This window comes from Leptodactylus fuscus, chromosome 6 (genome assembly GCF_031893055.1).
Source record: "Leptodactylus fuscus isolate aLepFus1 chromosome 6, aLepFus1.hap2, whole genome shotgun sequence".
In the NCBI taxonomy this organism is placed as follows: domain Eukaryota; kingdom Metazoa; phylum Chordata; class Amphibia; order Anura; family Leptodactylidae; genus Leptodactylus; species Leptodactylus fuscus.
This window is the reverse complement of record NC_134270.1, coordinates 177340669-177359235: the sequence shown is the minus strand read 5'-3', so window position 1 is coordinate 177359235 and position 18567 is coordinate 177340669. Positions and strand designations below refer to the sequence as shown.

The window sequence follows — 18567 nt, the reverse complement described above, 5'->3', positions numbered from 1 at the left end:
GGAGGATGGGAAGATTCTAGAAGAGAGAGAGGTTAAATATTTTAGTAAGGTAAGTAGTGACAGCAGGTGACAGAGATTGGAGAAGGTGTGAGGGGAAGGGGTCACTACTGCAGGTTGTAGGGCAAGATGAAGAAAGTAGCTAAGAGACTTCCTCTTCTGTAACAGGTTCAAAAGATGAGAATGGACAGTCTGAAGTGTGGCTGGTGAGTGGATCAGTACTATGGTAGGTGATGGGATCAATGCCACCTGGGGCTTGGGCAGTAATTTCCTGACATATCTTATCAATTTTATCATGGAAATAAGTGGCCAGGTAATCAGCACTAAGGTCTGTGAATGGCGTCTGCACCTTGGGTGTGAGTAAGGAATGAAAAGTTTCAAAAAGCCTTTTAGGGTTGCTGGAGAGAGAAGAGAGAGAGAGAGAGAGAGAGAGAGAGAGAGATGTTTTAAGCATAAATTTGAAGTGGAGGAAATCTGCAGGTGAACGTGATTTTCTCCAGAGACGTTCGGCACACCTAGAGCACCGCTGAAGAAATCGTGTCTGTGGCGTGTGCCAGGGTTGCTGCCTCCTATGTGGGACTTTATGAGTGGAGGGGGGAGCCACCTCATCCAATGCATTTTTAAGGGTTTCATTATAGTGACTGGTGGCCAGATTGGTACAGGTGATTGAGGAGATGGGGGACAGAGAGGACTGTAGAGTATCTGAGAGGTATCTGATAGCATGCAAATTCCTATATGTATGATGGGTAGGTGTATCTTGTGAAGGGGAGAGGGCACTGATGGTGAGAGATAGAAGATTATGATCAGAGAGGGGCAGAGAAGAGTTAGTAAATTTAGAAAATGTGAGGAGTCGATGGAAGACAAGATCAATCGTGTTTCCACCTACATGTATAGGTTTCATGGAGGCTTAGTAATATCTATTCAGCGTCAAATGGATGTTGGAACTGTCTTTTGGAGATATACATTGGCTATTCCTCCTGATGTATACCTACTGTATACCTACAGTGAAAAGCTTGACTATAATCTGACTAGAGTATATTTAGGTTTACTACATTTCTACCTAGAGCTCCTTCTCCTTATGAGCTACAATGAATATGACAGCCTTATAGTCAGTAAGGTCACTCACAGATGTTCTCTTCTGAACCTTACACTCATCTATTATAAAACCTTCTCCTTCTAGAGCTTTCCTGGCAAAATCCTCATCATAGCTGAGACCATGCAGCTTGTCTTCCCCAACTGTGACATACGTCACTCCTAAACACCCAATTAATATGAAGTGTCCTCCAGGTTTCAGCAATCTTGAGAACTTCCTGAGATATCTGATGTAGTCATCTTGGTCTTTGCAGATAGCATCTAGTTGCCAAGCACTGATGATACAATCGGCCGGAGGTAAAACTATCGGCTCGGTCATATTTTCTTTCTCGAGGTCACATTTCACAACATGTTGCATTGCTGATCTCATTTTTGCTTCTTTGTCCTCAACTTGGTGACTGTAAGAGATGGGGAAAGCGAAGAAAGTGATTGTCCCCCAGTCATCATCAATAGGGGAAGATACAGCTGAGTTATTATCTCTGGATTATAAGCTTTATTATAAAGGTGTGAAGCTCTGAGCAACAAAAGTTCTTTGTGCTTTATGTTTTAACCTTGTGCTTGAATATTTCTGGCCTTGTATATTGGACCACAATCAGGGGCCCCATCACAGCTCAGTGGATAATGGGCCTGGCCGCCAGTTGGACACGTTCACAATTTTCATCAATATTGACTGCAATGAATACTAGTGAAGGGGATAGATCAGGTATGTAACTTGGCTGATGATATGCTACTGTTCCCCAATGTAATATTTTGGATCCACTAGCACGTACAGAAATATTTTTCCCATGGAAATCAAAAGTCAAAAATCAATATCAAAAGTGTCAAACTTATTTTCTCCTTTTCAATGCCCATATATTATTTTTTTTTTAATCAAAGCAATAGACATTCCCCAAAATGGTATAAATAAAAGGCACATCTGACCCTTCACAAAGAGAATCTTTTTTTAATACATTCTATACTTTGTCAATAATATATGTAGGCCACATATAGATTTATTTATCTACGGTGGCTTCGCAGGTTACATCAGTGTAAAAGCCTCACTCCCCTCCCCCCCACCCCATTGTACTTATTTCCTCTGGACAGGGCCAACCTATCATCTCCTGATGGCCACTTCTTTTTCTTTCTGTGTGCCAGCCACCCCACGCATGTGCAATAGTGAAAGACACCAGAATGTGCAATGCGCTGGGAAGCCTTCACACAATACTCATTTGTCTTCCCTTCCTTCCAGTTCGGAGTGGAGCAGTAGGTCACTTCTGGAAGTGACATCACACGCAACTCCACGAAGCACTGCCTTCACTATGTCTGGCGGCATAGTGAAATTCTGGCATAGAAAGACTGGGGAGATGCTGGCATGCACAATTGCAAGTGAATCACGCTTGCACAGTAGTCAGCATTCTCTTCCAGGGAGACGGGGAGGGAGTGTGTGAGAGAGGGAGGGGGAGTGAGTGAGAGAGGGAGGGGGAATGAGTGAGAGAGGGAGGGGGGAGTGAGTGAGAAAGGGAGGGGGAGTGAGAAAGGGAGGGGGAGTGAGAGAGGGAGGGAGGAGTGAGTGAGAGAGGGAGGAGGAGTGAACTTGTCATGGAACTTGTACCAAACACAGAACAGCAAGACAGGGGTGTAAACAATGCAGAAGATGCCAGGAGCTCCCAGAGAACCCCACAGATCACTCGAAACACTGCTAAAGGTATTTGAATGCACTTATTTTAACCTATTAATAGCACTAACAGACCTTTTTTGAAAAATGTTTTGTTTTTTATGGTTGGACAAATACTTCACCTTTTTCCTTCTATGTCTTCATGAAGTTTTGCGACATGGCCCCAATGAAAGGCTCCGGTACGTTTGTCCGTCCATCTTTTCAGCTCCAGGATACATCTGTCTTTGATCTTCAGCACTATGATGTCTTTGAAAAACTCACAGGCTGAATACAGATGATGTATTACGGATCCATGGCTGAAGTCAAGCAAGATGTCTCCTTTAATATGACCTGTAGGAAAAATCCAAATATTAAAACAGCCAACACATTAAACTCGAATATATGTTGTAGGTAATAACATGTGTCTATGTCATCTCCCGAAAATTCGGAAATATTACATCTCAAATACCTAAACACAAGAAAATCATGAATCCTAAAATGGTTTATAGGACAACATTTGGAATCATTAATGTAAAAGTGCATACAACAAAATGTTCTCCTATTTGGACAGTCCCCTTGACAATAAGCTAATTACAAAGTGTCCTCTGCTGGGATCAACAATGATCAGATAGCAGAATTTTCCTCCAGTGCCCCTTCAGTGGAAATTAAGAATTACTCAAAGTATTACACAGAGACCATTCGATTCAATGAGTGGTTGTTGCATGAGTGGTAGCCAATTGAAGCGATAGATGCCAAGAATCTGGACGTATTGTAACTAGAGATAAGCGAGTACTGTTCAGATCAGCCGATCCGAACAGCACGCTCGCATAGAAATGAATGGATGTAGCCGGCATGCGGGGGGTTAAGCGGCCGGCCGACGTCAAAGCAGAAGTACCAGGTGCTTCCATTCATTTCTATGGAGCGTGCTGTTCGGAGCGGCTGATCCGAACAGTACTCGCTCATCTCTAATTGTAACGTCTCTGTCTGTTCGGGTTGCTGCGCCACCCTCTGCTCGCATGCAGTGGTGCAGGAGGTGTGTGCCATTTGGTTCCTTGCTTAAAGTTTTTGGTTGCATTGTGTGAACATGGCTCTAGATCTGTGATTGAATTTCCACCACACCCATCTTCTGCACCTTGGTTGCCTTTGTTCAAGAAATGGTTAATTCTAGTCTTGCCCTGTGATTGACAGCTGGTCTTCCTATCATGTCCAGGGTGGGTTCTTCCTCCTTATTTATTCTTGGCTCACATTCACACTGGTGCTTGCTATTGCCTTGTGCGTGCTGGCTTTTCTCTCACTGTTTTTACGTGTATCCTGATTATTAACCTCTGGCTTTCCCTATTGACTATTCTTTTGGACTTCAACTTAGCACTGCATTGCTCGACTGTTACCTGACCCTTGGCTAGCTGACCTCTCTTGTTGTCTTGTTTTGTGTCTCACATACATAGGAAGGGATTGTCTCCAAGTTGCCACCTATTACATAGAATAGGACCAGGCAAGCAGGAAGGAACAGTGTGGGGTTTCAGCTTAGGGCTCACTGTCTCTTGTGCACCGTCACAGGGTTTCCAGCAGATACTGGGGAATTGCTGTCCTAGTAATTCCCTAACACGTATATTGTCAATGGATAGTAGGCATCTGGCTAAAGCAACTAGACAGTGGTCTGAACTCCTGGGATTAGACATTATTATATTCAAATAATATTTGAATAAATAAAGTCTATGTTTAAGGAATTATTATTAGCTTTCTGGTTGCTTGACAGTAGGGTTGAACGATCGGGAACGGGAAAGATCAGATCCCGATCGGCGATCGAGCAAATTTCACGATTGGGATCAGCTGGAAAATGATCGTAAATAGGATTTTAAAATCGATCCTGAAATCTCAAGATCAGCTCAACCCCACTTGACAGTCCTTTAAGATCTGTAAATAAATCTTAACTCAGGACAACTAAGACTGAACCAGATTCTTTAGAATCTCCCAAGCAAGCCACCAATAAGGCAAATTCTCTAGGTATTAGTATGATTTACCTTTTTAGCTTAAACAATTTCTATATTTCTGCCCTGCAAGGCAACCTGATCAAATAATGATTGTTGGTGCATTCTCTATGTAAGATCCGATATCTTTCATTGTACAGGAGATTCTACACATTGTCAGGTTATTATTGGTGAGAGATCAGGAAGTGACATTAGCACCAACTGGTAGACCCCAAACCAGGGGTGAACCATGGCTTTCTGCTGCCTGAAGCGGACGTCAGAAAGCTGCCGCCCCCCCCCTCCCAGAGGAGGGGGCGGGGCTGAGCGGAAGGGGGCAGGGCCAAGTGGAGGGGACGGGGCCGAGCGGAGCAATCGTTTTTAGCAGGCAGAGATCAGGCACGGAGAGGACCTGCTCTCTGCCTGAGCGTGAGGGGCAGCCGCTGGAGCAGCACCCTAAGCTTGTCCTGGAGTGGCTTAGGTCAGCAAAAATGCCGCCCTCCCTGTGGCCCTGGCATAGCACCACCCGAAGCGGTCGCTTCAGGTCACCTCATGTGAGGTGTGGCACTGCCCCAAACTGCCAGATGACAGCAGATTTACAAGATATTGCACCCTCACATTTTTGAGTTGCCCTTTGACATTATCCATAAGTTTTCCTGGTTTCTGGAGACTCAATAGGGAGAAATGATTCTACTAAACCCTGATGTCCTATATTTTACATTATACTCAATGACCAAGGCTATACTATGATCCCTGTAGTTGAGGTTACCCCTTTTAATCTTCCATATCTCATAAAAAATAGGTTTACATAGCTATTATGTACCATACTAGTAAGTCACTGCAGTAAGCATAGGATCTTTACCATCTATATGGCGTCTTGGTCCAGCTGGGACCTGGCCGTAGCCACAGGAATCTGAAAATGTTGCAACTACTGCAGCTTAACCCTCAAGATGGGTTGATCCATTGCCCCCCCCCTTCCCCCCATCCTTTAGCCTGTGGGATTTCCCATAATGAGATTGCTGTGTCCAAGGGTTTGGCATGGAAGCCAGGAGGACAATCAATGACATCATAGCTACTTTTCCCTATGAAGCATACGAAGCCTATAAACAATATAATGCAATACAGAAGTATATCAGTATATTATATAGGGGATCAAACGATGCAATGTTCAAGTCCTGCAATGGGACAGGAAAAAAAATGAAATTGAAAGTTTAATGAAAGTATAAAAAAAAAAAAAAAAAATGTAAACCAAAAATACATCTCATCATGCAAAGAATAAGCCCTGATATTACGATGCAGACAGAAAATGAAAGAAGTCATGAATATTGGAAGGAGGAGATGGAAAATAAGAAAAAAGTTGCCGCCTTAACAACCAAATTACCCTTCATACTTAAAGGGTTCAAATAAATTAAAAATAAGCCATCCAGATACAGACCTGATGCAAACGCTTTTGTAAGATTTTTAATGGGAAATTTCAAGGCGTCCTCTCCGAAGGCCATGTCAGGTTTATCTGAGAAATAATGCTCCAGAAATTGTCTGGAATCATGGCCGTGTATATGATAGCGCTTATAGGTACTGGGATCCATCGTGTAGTCTTGTGGTGCAGATGACTGGATATCTCCCAGACTGGTCTGTATATATAAGTACTTGGGATACATTAATATGATCATTAGAATTATGTATCACATCATGTGTTATTATATTCATGAGCCAGTCATGGGAACAGCAAGTCACATGGAGAAGGAGTGATCTATACTGAAACAAGTCCAATATCCCTTAGACCTCAATATACACTCACCGGCCACTTTATTAGGTACACCTGTCCAAGTGCTCGTTAACACATAATTTCTAATCAGCCAATCACATGGCGGCAACTCAGGTCATTTAGGCATGTAGACATGGTCAAGACAATCTCCTGCAGTTCAAACCGAGCATCAGTATGGGGAAGAAAGGTGATTTGAGTGCCTTTGAACGTGGCATGGTTGTTGGTGCCAGAAGGGCTGGTCTGAGTGTTTCAGAAACTGCTGATCTACTGGGATTTTCACGCACAACCATCTCTAGGGTTTACAGAGAATGGTCCGAAAAAGAAAAAACATCCAGTGAGCGGCAGTTCTGTGGGCGGAAATGCGTTGTTGATGCCAGAGGTCAGAGGAGAATGGCCAGACTGGTTCGAGCTGATAGAAAGGCAACAGTGACTCAAATAGCCACCCGTTACAACCAAGGTAGCCAGAAGAGCATCTCTGAACGCACAGTACGTCGAACTTTGAGGCAGATGGGCTACAGCAGCAGAAGACCACACCGGGTGCCACTCCTTTCAGCTAAGAACAGGAAACTGAGGCTACAATTTGCACAAGCTCATCGAAATTGGACAATTGAAGATTGGAAAAACGTTACCTGGTCTGATGAGTCTCGATTTCTGCTGCGACATTCGGATGGTAGGGTCAGAATTTGGCGTCAACAACATGAAAGCATGGATCCATCCTGCCTTGTATCGGTAACGGTTCAGGCTGGTGGTGGTGGTGTCATGGTGTGGGGAATATTTTCTTGGCACTCTTTGGGCCCCTTGGTACCAATTGAGCATCGTTGCAACGCCAAAGCCTACCTGAGTATTGTTGCTGACCATGTCCATCCCTTTATGACCACAATGTACCCAACATCTGATGGCTACTTTCAGCAGGATAATGCAATGCCATGTCATAAAGCTGGAATCATCTCAGACTGGTTTCTTGAACATGACAATGAGTTCACTGTACTCCAATGGCCTCCACAGTCACCAGATCTCAATCCAATAGAGGAGCATCTTTGGGATGTGGTGGAACGGGAGATTCGCATCATGGATGTGCAGCCGACAAATCTGCGACTGCAACTGTGTGATGCCATCATGTCAATATGGAGCAAAATCTCTGAGGAATGCTTCCAGCACCTTGTTGTATCTATGCCACGAAGAATTGAGGCAGTTCTGAAGGCAAAAGGGGTCCAACCCGTTACTAGCATGGTGTACCTAATAAAGTGGCCGGTGAGTGTAGTTGTAGTGTAGTTTTTGGGTCTTGCAATCAAACAATTGCAGGTTTAAGCCCCCCTGGGGGAGGGGAGGATTTAATAAATTAGCCAAATAAAAACAAAAGTTTTAAAAATTATTAAAAAAAAAAAAGCCTAAAAGTTCAAATCACCCATTTTACCTAGAATACATATAAAAATAATATATTACTGTGAAGCACATACACTTTAAGTATCCCCGTGCCCAAAAATGCCCAGGCTAACAACTTATCAAAATATTTTTCCTGTATGGTAAACACCATAGTGAAAAAAAAAAAAAAAAATCCAAATTGCCAAACCAACATTTTTTGTTTTGCTGTTTCTCTTCTGATAAAAATGTGAATAAAAAGTGATCAAAGCAATAGACATTCCCCAAAATGGTATAAATATCAATAATAAATGAGGCCCTATGCACCCCCGTACACGGAAATCTAAAAAAGTTACCACTGTCAGAAAATGGCAACTTTTCAAAAAAATTTTTTTACAAAGTTTTAGAATTTTGTTAAAGGGATACAATGTAAATAAAACTAAATACATGTAGTAGTGAAAGATAGAATACAGGTGACTAGAGATGAGCGAGTAGTGTTCGATCGAGTAGGTGTTCGATCGAATACTACGGTATTCGAAATACTTGTACTCGATCGAACACTACTAGTTGTTCGAAGTTTAAGGTTCAATGCAGAACCAGCGTTGATTGGCCGAATGCTATACATTCTATACTATATGCTATACATTCTGCCAATCAACTCTGGTTCTTCTCTTACCTTTACAAGTCTTCTCCGCGCAGCGTCCACACGACGTCTTCTGGCTGGAATTCACTCTGCCTAGGCATCCGGCCTAGGCAGAGCCGACTGCGCATGCGCGGGCATTCCCCCGCATGCGCAGTCGGCTCTGCTCAGGCGTTGGGCCGGGCAGAGCCAACCGCGCATGCACAGTCGGCTCTGCCTAGGCCCCGATGCCTAGGCAGAGTGAATTCCAGCCGGAAGACGCCGCGGGGACGCTGCGCCGGGAGAAGACTTCAAGGGGAATCCAGCCCGACCGTCACTCATGGACTTGGTAAGTATAATCGAATTTATCGAATTTATCGAATTTATTGAATTTTGCGTACCCCTGAAACGAGCATTTCCACCCATAGACTATAATGGGGTGCGGCTGTTCGAATCGGATTTCAAACCTCGGACATTTTAGTGTTCGCTCATTTCTACAGGTGACATGTTATTTTGGCTGCACAGTGAACACCGCAAAAATGCACAAATGCATTTTTTTCTTCCAATCCCCCCCCCCCCCATTCTGAATATTTTTCCAGCTTCCCAGTACATTGTACAGAATAATAAATGGTACCATTATGAAGAATAATTTGGCCTGCGAAAATTAGGCCCTTATAGGGCTTTGAGAATGGAAAAATAAAAAGTCATGGGTTATGGAAGGTGGGGAGTCAAAAACAAAAATCTAAAAAAAATTAAAAAAAAAATCCACTGGCAGGAAGGCATTAAAGCGTGGGATTCGTGGTTTAAGACAGTATTGATTAATGTGCCCCATTGTGTTGAAGTGGTATTTCCATCTAACAGAAGTGGTTGGACCCCCAACGATCAGGAGAACTGGGGAGTTTAATAACGCTGGTACACAGGCTGCCCAAAAATTACTCAAGTAGTAAATATTAAACAATTGATCAAGTGGTATCATCCTATCATCTGACTCCAAATGTTTTCTCTGTCAATAAGAACTAATTTTTTGCAAGTAGACACATCAATTACAACAACCCATGACTGTACATGAGAATCAGAACAAACATCGATCACTGACAGCGAAGTCTACTAACAATATACTGTAATACAAAGGCACATGACAAGGATCATAAAGTATGGTAAATATTAAACATTGATGACGTGACATCATGTTACCATCTGGTTCCTTATAACTTCTCTGTCAATAAGAATTAATTTTCTTGTATGTAGAAATCATTTGCAACAACCCATGACTGTACATGAGAATCAGGAGAAGCCTCAACCACTGACAGCAAAGTCTGCTAACTATATACTGGGTTAGGGGGATATCATCACTCCTTGGGGAGAGACCACCATTTAAGTGTGTGGAGACTTATTAAGCCTTTAACACTCCACTGTGCAAGGGACCATGGGAAGAATATGCAAATCTGTCTTCCATGATGTAATTAGGAAGTCAGGTGCCTCAGTGTTGCAAACCAATAGAGGGCGCTCACTGGAATGTGCAAGCCTGTCTTCCCTGATGTAGTTAGGATGACAGAATTCCAGTGTGAATAGCCCAATAAAGGCTGCTCCCTTTAACATCATGCTTGACCTTTCAGAGGCCTTTGTTTTGCAATGACGCTGGGATTATTACCAGGTATAGTCTCTCAACCGAGGACGGCCGTTTCAATGTTATTGCATCTCGTCAGCCCGGTGTAGAGAAGACTAACCTGGTAGAGGTGAGAGGCTTACACAGGGAAGATAGGCTTGCACATTCCAGTGAGCACCCTCTATTGGTTTGCAACACTGAGGCACCTGACTTCCTAATTACATCATGGAAGACAGATTCGCATATTCTTCCCATAGTAACTATATACTGTGATACAAAGATACAAAACCCCGATCTCAGCCCCAGCAATGGCTTTAGCCTCTTAAGGACACAGCCAAAAAGGATCTTAGTTCGGGGCCCCATGTAGTGAGAAGGGCACAATTTTTTTTACTACACTGCCATATGTCACTGGTAATTTAAGGCCGGGGACCCATGTGACATAAATGATGCTGAATAAAAAGTGGCATTTTACAGTCACCATATAGTGAATAGGATTCTAGTGAATCCCCTCCCCACAATGTGGGAAAATACGTGCATCGGATACGCTATGGTTACCAAAAATGTTGTGGTTTTGGAAATCACACCCTGTCAATTATATCTATGGCAAAGCTGGCGGTTTCCCTATAGGTGTAATAGAAGCAAAAAGTCAGAAGAGGAAACCTCTGTCGAATTTTTGTGAAAAGCGCTGCTTGAAAAACCATGATGCGTTGCCACCTTGGTTTTCCGACAGCACATTTTTGCTGTGACCCGCTATGTGGAGCCTAAGGGTCCATTCACACTGAGTTTTTTGGTGAGGATTTTGGTGCTGAATTTGTGTCAGAATCCACGTGGAAAAAACGCCTCCCCATAGAGTTCTATGGGTTCTGCTAGCTTTTTTTTCCCGCTAGTGGAAAGAAAGCTTCCATCAGGTGGATTCCGCCTTCAAAAAAACAACACAGTCAATGAGAGGTGGCAGCAGAGGGAGATCAGGAGCCAAACGGCCGGGGGTAGACCACCCGCTTTACAACAGTCTACTTGCACAGAAAGCAGTGGTGCAGGGGTTCACGGAGGAAGTACCAGTAGTAGTCACTTAGTGCGAAGTGTTGGGGGTAAAATCACCTACTCCGTGGGGTTGCAGTTTTTTTTAAGCCACCAGGGGAAGTGAATATGGCCATATGTTCAATCAGTAGGCAGAAGTGAAGCGTGGCCAGGGTGCCAATTTTAGCAACACAGCCCTGTGTCAACATATGCAGATGCACCATAAAGTTGCCTGGGAGAGCCATGGATCCAATGAGGGGGGTCCAGCCTGCTGCAGGAACCGTTGCATCACCCAGTGACACACACCTGATTTCGGTCAGTCAAGGCTCCACCACCTCAGCCGAAGGATGCAGTGGGTCCTTCCCATCATCGTCTAAATCAATAAAGCGAAACCTGGCTTTCTCCAAAAGAACTTAAGCACTGTATGGCCTCATAAGGCTGCTGCAACCTCCACATTCTGCCACTGGGTCATTGTATGGCCTCATAAGTGTATTGTAACCCCCACACTCTGCCACTGGGTCACTGTATGGCCTCGCAAGGCTACTGCCACCTCCGCACTCTGCCAATGGGTGACTCTATGGGCTCTTCACACTGCTGCCACCTCTGCACTCTGCCATTGGGTGACTCTATGGGCTCTTCACACTGCTGCCACCTCTGCACTCTGCCATTGGGTGACTCTATGGGCTCCGCTCGAAGAAGAGTCATGTACTTTCGATATATACAAATATTACAAATAAGTTGTGTGGAGATAGAACCCTTTTGATGTAACACAGTGATGTGTTTATCTTTATTACAACGCTGATACAATGGAAAAAAAAAGAATCATTATAACACCACAAATGATCACAAGACTCAGTATTATTATCTAGCCAAAAAAAGTCTAAAAAACAATGTGGTGACAACAACAAATAAATTTATTTGATCATTGTTTATTTATAGCGCAAACACAGGGGCACACAGAGGGGTTGGTCACAAGGACAGATACACAGGGACACCAGCCAGGAGGAGAGACAACAATCCTTCCCCTTCCCCTTAGAATCCGTCCCTCAACTGTGTGCAATAACTCCTGACCTGACAAGATGGCTTGTTTTTTTGTGGGACGAGTAGTAGTGTTTCTTGGTACTATTTTTAGGTAGATTAACTTTTATAAACTCTTTTTGGGAAGAAATAGAGAATAAAAGCAATTTTGACTTATGTCTTTGTATGCTAGAGATTTTACACCATTCCTTATGAGGCTTATATAAACATACATTTATTCACTAGATTGATACAATTAAATAGAGACCAAATGTATTTTTATTACTACATTTGCAATGTAAAAATCCTTTAATAATATTTTTTCGGCAACATTTTCTAAGATCTTTTGTTTAACCACTTCTGGACCCATAGACTATATACGTCCGGGACATGGTTGCCTTGTTCTGACAGGACTTGCCGATACATCCTGTCAGAACACAGATATTGCACGAGATTGTGCAATTGCTGAACCTGGGAGCCGGCTGTATCTTCAGAGAGATGGCAGGGAAGGTTTATTCCCATCCTTGCCTTCTCGATCGCTGTGTATACAGTGCTCAATGAGCACTGTATACACAGCTATGGGCACCGCCTACAGGACCCAGATCAGCTCTATAAGGTGTGTATACGTGTTGCAGCTTTTGTTGCGTTTTTTTGAGCCAAAGTCAGGAGTGGATCGAGCAGAAGGGAGAAGTATAAGAACTTTTTATAGAGTTCCCATTCCTTATGTAGCCACTCTTGGCTTTGGCTCAGAAAAATGCAACAAAATCTGAAACAAAAAAAGCTGCGTTTCCGCAATGTGGGGCCTCAGCCTTAGAAAGTTTTTAAGTAGCACTGTGTGATATTAAAATAAAAAGAAAAATGAAAACCAGACACAATTTCCCTCCTATTTTGTTTATATTTTACCGGATATATATATAAAAAATAAATAAATAACACATTCGAAAATAAAAACAACATAAAAATAAAGCCCTATGAGAAAAATGACGTATGAGAAAAATGTTACAGCCCTCGATACTGCACATATAAAATAAACCTAAAATGTGTCTGGTTCTGGACCATAAATTGGCCGGTACTGAAAGTGGTTAATATTTTTTCTTGCTAATGGAGTTTTTTTATTGGAAAATGGGAATTTTTTTTATTGATGCCATTTTTTTGAAACTTGGCACTTTTTGATCACTATAAATAAAACACACCTTCTGGGATCTTTTGAAACCAAGACCCTACATAAACAAAATAACAAAAGTTGAATATTAATATAAGTTGAATATTTTTTTGCTACAGGGGCAGCACATAAGGTTTTATATGGTTTTATATTCAGTATGACTTATTTTCTGAACCTCTAGTCCATGTGTATATTAACCAGTGATTTAGTATAGTAGAGGGCTGTAAACTGCCTGTGTTATCTCTAGCCAGGCTCCCTGCTGAGGAACAGCAAACATCCTGGAAGTAGGTGATGGAAGGGGGTGGCAGAGGAGCAAGTCCAGCTAGTACAAATGTGAATGGAATGATCACTATAAATAGTTACATTTTGTAGATAAAAGTGATGGTAAAAGTTCTAAAAGCTTCTCTTATCATCTTATCACATTGCAACTTCCAGACAATAACTTCAGCTTGGAGATGCACCTCCTGATATATACCCACAATGGAAGGCTTGAAGAGTCTAATTCATACAGTATGTTTCTACCTACAGCTCCTCCTTGTGAGCTACAATGAATATGAGAGCCTTATAGTCAGTAAGGTCACTCACAGATGTTCTCTTCTGAACCTTACACTCATCTATTATAAAGCCTTCTCCTTCTAGAGCTTTCCTGGCAAACTCCTCATCATAGCTGAGACCATGCAACTTGTCTTCCCCAACTGTGACATACGTCACTCCTAAACACCCAAGTAATATGATGTGTCCTCCAGGTTTCAGTAATCTTGAGAACTTCCTGAGATATCTGATGTAGTCATCTTGGTCTTTGCAGATAGCATCTAGAAGCCAAGCACTGATGATACAATCGGCTGGAGGTAAAACTATCGGCTCGGTCATATTTTCTTTCTCCAGGTCACATTTCACAACATGTTGTATTGCTGATCTCACTTTTACTTCTTTGTCTTCTAAGTGGTGACTGTAAGAAATGGAGAAAGTGAAGAAAGTCATTGTCTCAATGTCAACATCAACAATGTGTCGAAGAGGTGTGAAGCTCTGGGCAACCAAAATTCTTTGTGCTGCTTGTTTTAACCTTGTGTTTGCATATTCCTTGCCTTGTATATTGGGCCACAATCAGGGACTCAGGGTCGCAGATCAATAAATAAAGGGCCAGACAGGCAGATGTACACATTCACAATTTTCATATTGACTGCAATGAGTACTAGTGCAATGGACAGATCAGGAATATAACTTGGCTGTCGAGATTCTAGCATTCCCCAAACTTATATACATATTTCTTCCCATACAGTGTATGCAATAGCAAGAAAAAAAAAATCAAAAACTTATTTTCACCTTTTGAACTATTGAACCATTAGACATTCCCCAAAATGATATAAATAAAAGGCACATCTGACCCGGCACAAAAAGAAGCTTTATACAGCCCCATACAAGGAAATATTTAAAAAAAAATAAAAAAAAAATAGATTTTTTTTTTTCAAAAATTTGGTATTTTTAATGGGTTAAAATGTAAAAATGAAACATATAAAATTTGATATCTCTGGTAATTATATTGACATGTAGAATCCAGATGACATATTAGTTTGGCTGTAGGACAATTACCCAAATTATACAGCCAAGGCAACAAAGGAGCGGCTCAAAAAGACGCACATTAAGGTCATGGAGAGGACTAGCCAGTGTCCAGACCTTAATCCCATAGAGAGGGAGCTAAAGCTCTGAGTTACAAGCAACAGCCTCAAAATCTTAGATTTAGAGATGATCTGCAAGGAGGAGTGGACCAAAATTCCTCCTGACATGTCTGACATGTGCGTCAACCTCATCATCAACTAAAAGAAACGTCCGACTGCTCTGCCCGCCAACAAGGGATTTACCACCAAGTATTATGTCTTGTTTGCCAGCGGTGTCTCATACTACACTCACCGGCCACTTTATTAGGTACACCTGTCCAACTGCTCGTTAACACTTAATTTCTAATCAGCCAATCACATGGCGGCAACTCAGTGCATTTAGGCATGTAGACATGGTCAAGACAATCTCCTGCAGTTCAAACCGAGCATCAGTATGGGGAAGAAAGGTGATTTGAGTGCCTTTGAACGTGGCATGGTTGTTGGTGCCAGAAGGGCTGGTCTGAGTATTTCAGAAACTGCTGATCTACTGGGATTTTCACGCACAACCATCTCTAGGGTTTACAGAGACTGGTCCGAAAAAGAAAAAACATCCAGTGAGCGGCAGTTCTGTGGGCGGAAATGCGTTGTTGATGCCAGAGGTCAGAGGAGAATGGCCAGACTGGTTCGAGCTGATAGAAAGGCAACAGTGACTCAAATAGCCACCCGTTACAACCAAGGTAGCCAGAAGAGCATCTCTGAACGCCGCACAGTACGTCCAACTTTGAGGCTACAGATGGGCTACAGCAGCAGAAGACCACACCGGGAGCCACTCCTTTCAGCTAAGAACAGGAAACTGAGGCTACAATTTGCACAAGCTCATCGAAATTGGACAACTGAAGATTGGAAAAACGTTGCCTGGTCTGATGAGTCTCGATTTCTGCTGCGACATTCGGATGGTAGGGTCAGAATTTGGCGTCAACAACATGAAAGCATGGATCCATCCTGCCTTGTATCGGTAACGGTTCAGGCTGGTGGTGGTGGTCTCATGGTGTGGGGAATATTTTCTTGGCACTCTTTGGGCCCCTTGGTACCAATTGAGCATCGTTGCAACGCCAAAGCCTACCTGAGTATTGTTGCTGACCATGTCCATCCCTTTATGACCACAATGTACCCAACATCTGATGGCTACTTTCAGCAGGATAATGCAATGCCATGTCATCAAGCTGGAATCATCTCAGACTGGTTTCTTGAACATGACAATGAGTTCACTGTACTCCAATGGCCTCCACAGTCACCAGATCTCAATCCAATAGAGGAGCATCTTTGGGATGTGGTGGAACGGGAGATTCGCATCATGGATGTGCAGCCGACAAATCTGCGACTGCAACTGTGTGATGCCATCATGTCAATATGGACCAAAATCTCTGAGGAATGCTTCCAGCACCTTGTTGTATCTATGCCATGAAGAATTGAGGCAGTTCTGAAGGCAAAAGGGGGTCTAAGCCGTTACTAGCATGGTGTACCTAATAAAGTGGCCGGTGAGTGTATTTCTCCATGCAAAATGCAACTAAATTTATAAAGTTTATACAATGTAATTTTATGAAATTTATTTCTGATATTCTATCTCTCACTGTTAAAATTAATCTACCCTTAAAATTATAGACTGTTCAGGCATCATGGAACTTGTAGGAAACACAGAACAGACAGGCAGAGATGGAAACAAATGCAGAAGATGCCAGGAGCTCCCAGAGAACCCCAGAATCACTCAATACACTGCTAAAGGAATTAGATTGCATTTATTAACTCACTAATAGCACAGACCTATTTTCAAATTTTTTATTTTTATTTTTTGCCTGGAAAACCCCCTTTAATAGTTGGACAAATACTTCACCTTTTTCCTTCTATTTCTTTATGAAGTTTTGCGACATGTCCCCAATGAAAGGCTCCGGTACGTTTGTCCGTCCATCTTTTCACCTCCATGATACATCTGTCTTGTATCTTCAGCACTATGATGTCTTTGAAAAACTCATAAGCAGAATACAGATGGTGAACCAGGGAACCAATGCTGAGGTCAAGCAAGATGTCTCCTCTAATATGACCTGTAGGAGAAATCCAAATATTAAAACAGCCAACACATTAAATCATATATAGAGATGAGCGAACACTGTTCGATCGGATAGGTACTCGATCGAATATCAGGCCGTTCAAGGTATTCGATTCCAATCGAATACCACGCAGCAAACACAGTAAAAATTTGTGTCCCCTCCCACCTTCTCTGGTGCATTTTTTTTGCACCAATAGCTGTGCAGGGGAGGTGGGACAGGAACTACGACAACGGAGGCAGTGAAAAAAATTGAAAAAACCCATTGGCTGCCGAAAATATGTGACCTCAGATTTATTAGAATAGCCAGTGCCATCTTCATTTCATTTGCTGGCTTTCAGACATAGGGACAGACGTGCTGCTGAGGGCTCGATAGGGATTAGCTTCAGATAGGCAGGGAAAAATGGAAGAACAACAACAGCTCTTTTCAGAGCTATATATTGCAGGGAGAGGAGTCGATATACGCTAAACCCAGCTTTGCCGGCGGTGTCTCCCCAAACACCTAACAGGGATACAGAGCAATTCAGTCCAGCAATATACGCTCAACCCAGCTTTCCAGGCGGTGTCCCCCAAAACAGGGATACAGAGCAATTAGGTCCGGCTATGTACGCTCAATCCAGATATCCACGGTGTGTACCCCCAAAACCTAGGTGGGAGAGACAGAAATTCAGTCAGGCTATGTACGCTCAATCCAATTTTTAAGGGTCTACCCCCCAAAAAGCAATGTGTGAAACACAGCAATTCAGTCACACTATAAAAGCTAAATCCAATTTTTTTTTATGCTGTACCCCCCAAAGCTAAGTGGGAGCCACAACAATTCAACCAGGCTATATCAGCTCAATCCAATTTTTTGTTCAATCAGGTATTGTTTGCTCTACATGATGTGAACTATGCTTTTGTCTCTTGAAAAGCAACCCAACATGACGTCAGCCATGTGTGCCAGTGTGTTACTTGGCATGAGTTCGCTGCCCCCAACTGTAAGGCAAATTGTTAATGCTTATCTTTCAAAAATGGTCTTTTGTTTAGTAAAAGTGGTAAATCCTAATAAAATCAGAATCAATATGGTGTTGCTGTAATCCCAATGACTCCTTGGACAAAGTCGCCATGCTATTTTTCATGCAAAGTGAAGTCATCAAATGAAAAAAAGCAATGAATAGTGATAGAATTGTACTTACCTCACATGGATCTCCACAAAAACCTTAATAAAAGCTAATGAAAGCGTCATATGTACCCCAAAATGGTGGAAACCAAAAATAGAACTCATCATGCAAAGAATAAGCCCTGACATTACTATGCAGACAGGAAATTAAAAGAAGTCATGAATATTAGAAGGAGGTGATGGAAAATAAGAAAAAAGTTGCCGAGCCTTAACAGCCAAATTACTCTTCATATATAAGGGGTTAGAATAAATTAACCCTAGACAGTCCAGATACATATCAGATACATACCAAATACATACCTGCTGCAAAAGCTTTTGTAAGGCTTTTAATGGGAAATATCACGGCGTCCTCTCCAAAGACCATCTGAGATTTATCAGAAAAATATTGCTCCAGAAATTGTCGGGAATCATGGCCGTGTATATGATAGTGCTTGTAGGTACAGGGATCCATTGTGTGGTCTTGTGGTGCAGATGATGGGAT

General features: G+C 42.5%; 2 protein-coding genes across 2 annotated transcripts; both read right to left on the bottom strand.

The window, feature by feature from the left end:
• Positions 1–1057: 1057 nt before the first annotated feature.
• On the bottom strand, positions 1058–6278 carry LOC142209874 (nicotinamide N-methyltransferase-like). The gene is made up of 3 exons (XM_075278912.1): positions 6122–6278; positions 2866–3073; positions 1058–1487 (listed from the first exon to the last, which is right to left on the bottom strand). The coding sequence occupies exons 1-3, from the start codon at positions 6270–6272 to the stop codon at positions 1058–1060; spliced, it is 789 nt and encodes a 262-aa protein (XP_075135013.1). The 5' UTR covers positions 6273–6278.
• Positions 6279–13753: 7475 nt separating this feature from the next.
• LOC142209873 (nicotinamide N-methyltransferase-like) lies at positions 13754–18567 on the bottom strand. Its single transcript, XM_075278911.1, has 3 exons — positions 18387–18567; positions 16718–16925; positions 13754–14180 (listed from the first exon to the last, which is right to left on the bottom strand). The coding sequence occupies exons 1-3, from the start codon at positions 18535–18537 to the stop codon at positions 13754–13756; spliced, it is 786 nt and encodes a 261-aa protein (XP_075135012.1). The 5' UTR covers positions 18538–18567.

Coding starts and splice junctions, on each gene's coding strand:
- LOC142209874 (XM_075278912.1), bottom strand. CDS start 6,272: ATGGATCCCAGTACCTATAAGCGCTATCATATACACGGCCATGATTCC. Junction 3,074..6,121: donor TACAAAAGCGTTTGCATCAG/GTCTGTATCTGG, acceptor TTTTTCCTACAG/GTCATATTAAAGGAGACATC. Junction 1,488..2,865: donor GAAGACATAGAAGGAAAAAG/GTGAAGTATTTG, acceptor CATCTCTTACAG/TCACCAAGTTGAGGACAAAG.
- LOC142209873 (XM_075278911.1), bottom strand. CDS start 18,537: ATGGATCCCTGTACCTACAAGCACTATCATATACACGGCCATGATTCC. Junction 16,926..18,386: donor TACAAAAGCTTTTGCAGCAG/GTATGTATTTGG, acceptor TTTCTCCTACAG/GTCATATTAGAGGAGACATC. Junction 14,181..16,717: donor AAAGAAATAGAAGGAAAAAG/GTGAAGTATTTG, acceptor CATTTCTTACAG/TCACCACTTAGAAGACAAAG.